The sequence below is a fragment of the Triticum urartu genome, chromosome 2A (genome assembly GCF_056163025.1).
Source record: "Triticum urartu cultivar PI428250 chromosome 2A, HENAU_Tu73, whole genome shotgun sequence".
NCBI classification, from domain to species: domain Eukaryota; kingdom Viridiplantae; phylum Streptophyta; class Magnoliopsida; order Poales; family Poaceae; genus Triticum; species Triticum urartu.
In genome coordinates, this window is record NC_141874.1 from 232,685,960 (window position 1) to 232,690,467 (window position 4,508).

A 4,508-nucleotide genomic window follows, 5' to 3' on the forward strand; every position below is an offset into this window, starting at 1 on the left:
ACGGGGCGCTTCGTTCTTCCTCGCGCGAGCCCCCGGGCGAGGGTTAGTTAGGGCTAGTGCATCGTGTCGTGCTGCCCGGAGGCACGGACCTAAGGGGGTGTGCAGGCCCATGAGCTCATCGAGAGCGTCTCACGAGGATTAAAGAAGCCGAAGCTCTGGAGCAACGAGGCTTCGGTGAGGTGTCTTGGTAGTGCGGGCGAACCCAAACGTACACACCTGCCTAGCCCCCGCGTGCGAGGCGCGCGAGGAGGAGCGACGGGCAACTGTCGCTCTTCCTGGTTCAAGACTGAGAGGCGAGCAAAGTAAGAGGAGAAAAATTCAACTCTGGCGAACGAGAAACGCGAAAAACTCCAAATTCCATTAAGAAGTTGCAAACTGGCTACAAAAAGCAAGCAAAGGAACAGCCGCTTTCGGTAGAGCTCATCGTCCTGGATGAAGTAGGCGGTGGCCTGGCGAGCCACGCGCTCCGCGTCTTCCTCCTTCTCTGGCAGGGTCCCCTGAAGCAGGTACGCCTTGAACTCCTTGGTCAATGCACCCCTCCTGAGGCTCGAGCGCGAGGAGCAGACGAGCTCCCGAGGTTGGGCCGCAAGCGGGTGCGCCCGTGAGTGGTGCTAAGGGGAGGGGAGCTCCTCCTGAGGTGAGGCTGATCCCGCGGTGGGGGGGGGCTACCAATGACTTGAAGATCCGCTCCTCAAAGACGCCAGGCTCCTGAGGCGGGCGTCGGGACGCCCTCTTGGCGATGTTGTCCACCTCCTTGTTCATGTCGCGCGGTACGTGCTACAATTCCAGGCCCACAAAATATTTCTCAATTTTGCATACCTCCTCAAGGTATGCCTCCATGTGCTCATCATTCGGCTCGTATACTTTGTTGGAGAAGTTGACGAGGAGCTGGGAGTCGCCCTTGATGGTGAGGCACTTCTCTCCTAAAGATGCCACAGCCTTGAGACAGGCAATCAGGCCTTCGTACTCTGCGATGTCGTTGGAGACCTTCTCTCCCTGCTGGAAGCAGAGCTGCATGGCGTAGTAGAGCTTGTCCTTGGTGGGCGAAATGAGCACTGCTCCAGCCCCCGCGCCCTGGCGCGTGAACGCACCGTCGAAGTACATGACCCATCCATCTGGTGCCTCGTCTCCGGGCAGGAGAGATCGGTCCTCGCACACTTCACGGCTGGGGTCATCAGTCCACTCGGCCACGAAATCTGCGAGGGCCGCACCCTTGATGACTCTAGTGGTGCTGAACTCCAGCTGGAACGCTTGCAGCTCGATGTTCCACTCTGCAACCCTTCCCGCAGCATTGGGGCTCCGGAGCACTCTCGCTAGTGGGTAAGCCGAGACAAATTTGATGGGGTGGCCTTGGAAGTAGTGCCGTAGCTTACAGGAGGCAACGAGGAGCGTGAGCAAGAGCTTCTGTGGCATGGGATAGCATGCCCGTGCATCGCGCAACACCGTGCTGATGAAGTACATCAGGTGCTCGACGAGGGCGGAAGTGTCGGTGGGGTCTTGTACCTCCTGAGACTGGGTGGCCTCAGGAGGTTGGTCTTTCATAGGGGTAGCCGAGGCCTCAGGAGCACCGTCTTCAGGAACTTAGTCATCTGTTGGGGCTGACGAGACCTCAGGAGCGTCGTCCTGAAGCTGCTGCGTCTCGATCGGGTGCGGGGTGCTGGTCCACGAGCCCTTGGCCAGGCACTCCTCCTGGACCGCCACCAACGCTGCACTGGCAGCGTGAGGCGTGGCGGCCAGGTAGAGCAGCAAGGGCTCAAGGGGATGCGGTGCTACCATCACCGGCGGGCTGGTGAGGTATTTTTTGAAGTCTTGGAATGTCGCGTCAGCCTCCGGAGTCCACTCGAATGGTCCTTTATTTTTCATCAGCTTGAAGAATGGGAGGGTGCATTCTCCCAACTTGGAGATGAAGCGCCCCGGCGAGGTCACACATCCCGCCACCTTCTGCATCTCCTTGAGGGTTTGTGGCGGGCTCATCCTTTCTATTTCCTTGACCTTCTTCGGGTTGGCTTCGAACCCCCTGTGTGACACCAGAAAGCTTAGCAGCTTGCCGGAGGGGACTCCAAAACACACATTTCTCTGGATTGAGTAGCGGATCCACCTGGCACAGACTAGAAAATGTTTCCTCCAGGTCTTTGATAAGGGCCCTCGCCTCCTGAGACTTCACTACTATGTCGTTGACGTATGCCTCGGCATTCCTCCCAAGCTGCCGGCCCAGAGTAATGTGCATCGGCCGCTGGAAGGTTTCTCCAGCATTGCGCAGCCCGAACGGCATGCGGGTGTAGCAGTATAACCCGCATGGGGTCAAGAAGGCCGCCTTCACAACATCCTCCACTGCCATCCTGATTTGTTGGTAGCCCGAGAAGGCATCCAGGAAGCATAGTAGGTCGCACTCGGCGGTGGAATCGGTGATTTGATCAATGCGCAAAAGTGGGAAGGGGTCTTGAGGGAAAGCCTTGTTGAGGTTGGTGAAATCGACGCACATGCGCTCCTTCCCGCCTTTCTTGGGGACGATAACCGGGTTTGCCAGCCACTCCGGGTACCACACCTCCCGAATGACACCAGCCTCCTACAGCTTGCGGGTCTCTTAGATGATGAACGACTACTTCTCTGTGGACTGCCGCCATGCCTTCTGCTTCACTGGGCGTACATTGGTGCACACCCTTAGGTGATGCTCGATTATTCCCTCAGGATTCCAACCAGGTCCTTGGGCTCCCATGCGAACACATCCTTGTTCGTGCGCAAGAAGCTGACCAACGCCTCCTCTTGATCTGGAGTGAGGTCGGCGCCTATGGTGAAGGTGGCGCCTGATGCCCCGTCTTCGTCGACTAGCACCTACTTCGTCTCGGCACGATCTTGAGAGAACAACTGCTTCTTCTTTGTTGGCATAGACCCCGGAGCCTCCGGGGCTCCTTCCTCACTTGACCGCGTGGCCGCCGCGGCCCTAAAGGTGAGCTTGAGGGCCAACAATGCCTCCTTTGTGTCCCCTGCCACGGTGAGGACGCCGCTGCTTGCCTACAATCTTCATGCGATTCTAGGCAGGGGAGTTGCCGCCATGAACTTGGCCAGGGCGGGGTACCCAAGAATGGCGTTGTATGGGAGGCTGATGCGGGCAATGTCAAAGTCGATAGGCTGAGTGCGGTAGTTGTCGCCGGTGTCGAAGGTGACGGGGAGGTGGATCTACCACAGGGGGCATGTGGACCCCTCGACGACGCCGGAGAAAGGCTTGGTGGGGCGGAGCCGACCGTGGGGTATATGAAGCAAGCCGAATGCTTCCACCGAGAACACATTGAGGCCGGCTCCACCATCGATGAGGGTCTTGCTGACCACTACATTGCAGATGGTGGGGGTGCAGAGCATCGGGAGTGCGCCAGCTCCCGCGGTGGTCGCGGGGTGGTCCCTCGATTGAAGGTGAGGTTGACCTTGGGCGCCGCCCAGTCCGGTGGAGATGCCCGCTACACGCGAGTGGCACCCACCTGGCGGAAGAATTGCTTGATGTGGCGATCCCTGGGTGGCGCCTGCGGACCACCCAGGAGGGTTGCGACGGCGTGGGGGGGCCGATACCGCGAAGCGTGCGATGAAGAGGCCGCGCAACTCCTCCCAGGAGGCCACTGAAGACCCTGGCAAGCTGAGAAGCCAGGCACGCGGCATGCCCGCTAGGGCCATGGGGAGCTAGTTCGCCATGACCTTCTTGTCGCCATAGGCTGCACGAACAGCCTCCTCATATGCTTGGAGAACCGCTGCCGGGTCCGCCGCGTCGTTGTATCAAGGTGGCAGATCCAGCCTGAACTTGGGCGGCCACTGCACCCGCCGCAGGGCGGGGGTGAAAGCTCGGAGGCCCTCGGCTCCCTCGAAAGCACATGTCAGTCCATTCTAAGGAGCATGGCTTGCCATGAGCGCTGAACAGCGGAGCGCAGCGAACAGAGAGGCGGGAATTCAAAACGATGAACTTTCGCAATGATGCACAGTTGGGGAGAACACAAATTTATCTTGAAATTTTAGTGAGGGACTGTCGGATTTTGGGTTCCGCAGACCCTTGAGAGGTTCAAACTCAGGGGTGCGTGTGAAGAACTGAACCTCCTTAGTCTGCCTACTCGCTAATCTCACAGCCTAGCTCGACGAACCGGAAGGAAACGGGACACAACAGTTTACCCAGGTTCAGGCCACCTTACGGTGTAAAACCCTACTCCTGCTTCATGGTGGATTAGCCTCGAGGGGCTGAGGGTGAACTAGTACAGTGGGAGAACAACCCCGGGAGGAGGTGTGTTCTTGTGCTCGAGAGAGCTGGTGAGCTGGTGAGGACGGAATGGATCCGATCCGGTCTCTGCTCTATGGTGGCGGCTAGGTCCTATTTATAGTGGCCTTGGCCCTCTTCCCAAATGAAGGCAGGAAGGGATCCCACAACGGCCAAATTCGAAGGGAGACAACTAGTACATGTTATCCTAACAAAATTAGTCTTCACCTACAAAGCTCCTCGTCATGACGCCGAGGTGGGCTCGGCGATGACCTCC

At 58.5% G+C, this 4,508-nt stretch overlaps 1 protein-coding gene across 1 annotated transcript; it reads right to left on the reverse strand.

Annotated features, from left to right (window-relative positions):
• Nucleotides 1–220: 220 nt before the first annotated feature.
• On the reverse strand, nt 221–1,542 carry LOC147984673 (uncharacterized). The gene is made up of 2 exons (XM_087541207.1): nt 917–1,542; nt 221–275 (listed from the first exon to the last, which is right to left on the reverse strand). Exons 1-2 carry the CDS (start codon nt 1,540–1,542, stop codon nt 221–223), a joined length of 681 nt encoding a protein of 226 aa, XP_087397333.1.
• Nucleotides 1,543–4,508: the final 2,966 nt, after the last annotated feature.

Excerpts from the sequence above, each read along its gene's own strand:
- LOC147984673 (XM_087541207.1), bottom strand. The coding sequence starts at position 1,542 with ATGAAAGACCAACCTCCTGAGGCCACCCAGTCTCAGGAGGTACAAGAC. Across the intron at positions 276-916 it reads GTGGCATCTTTAGGAGAGAA|GAAGAGCGACAGTTGCCCGT; the intron begins GTGCCTCACCAT and ends GTCTTGAACCAG.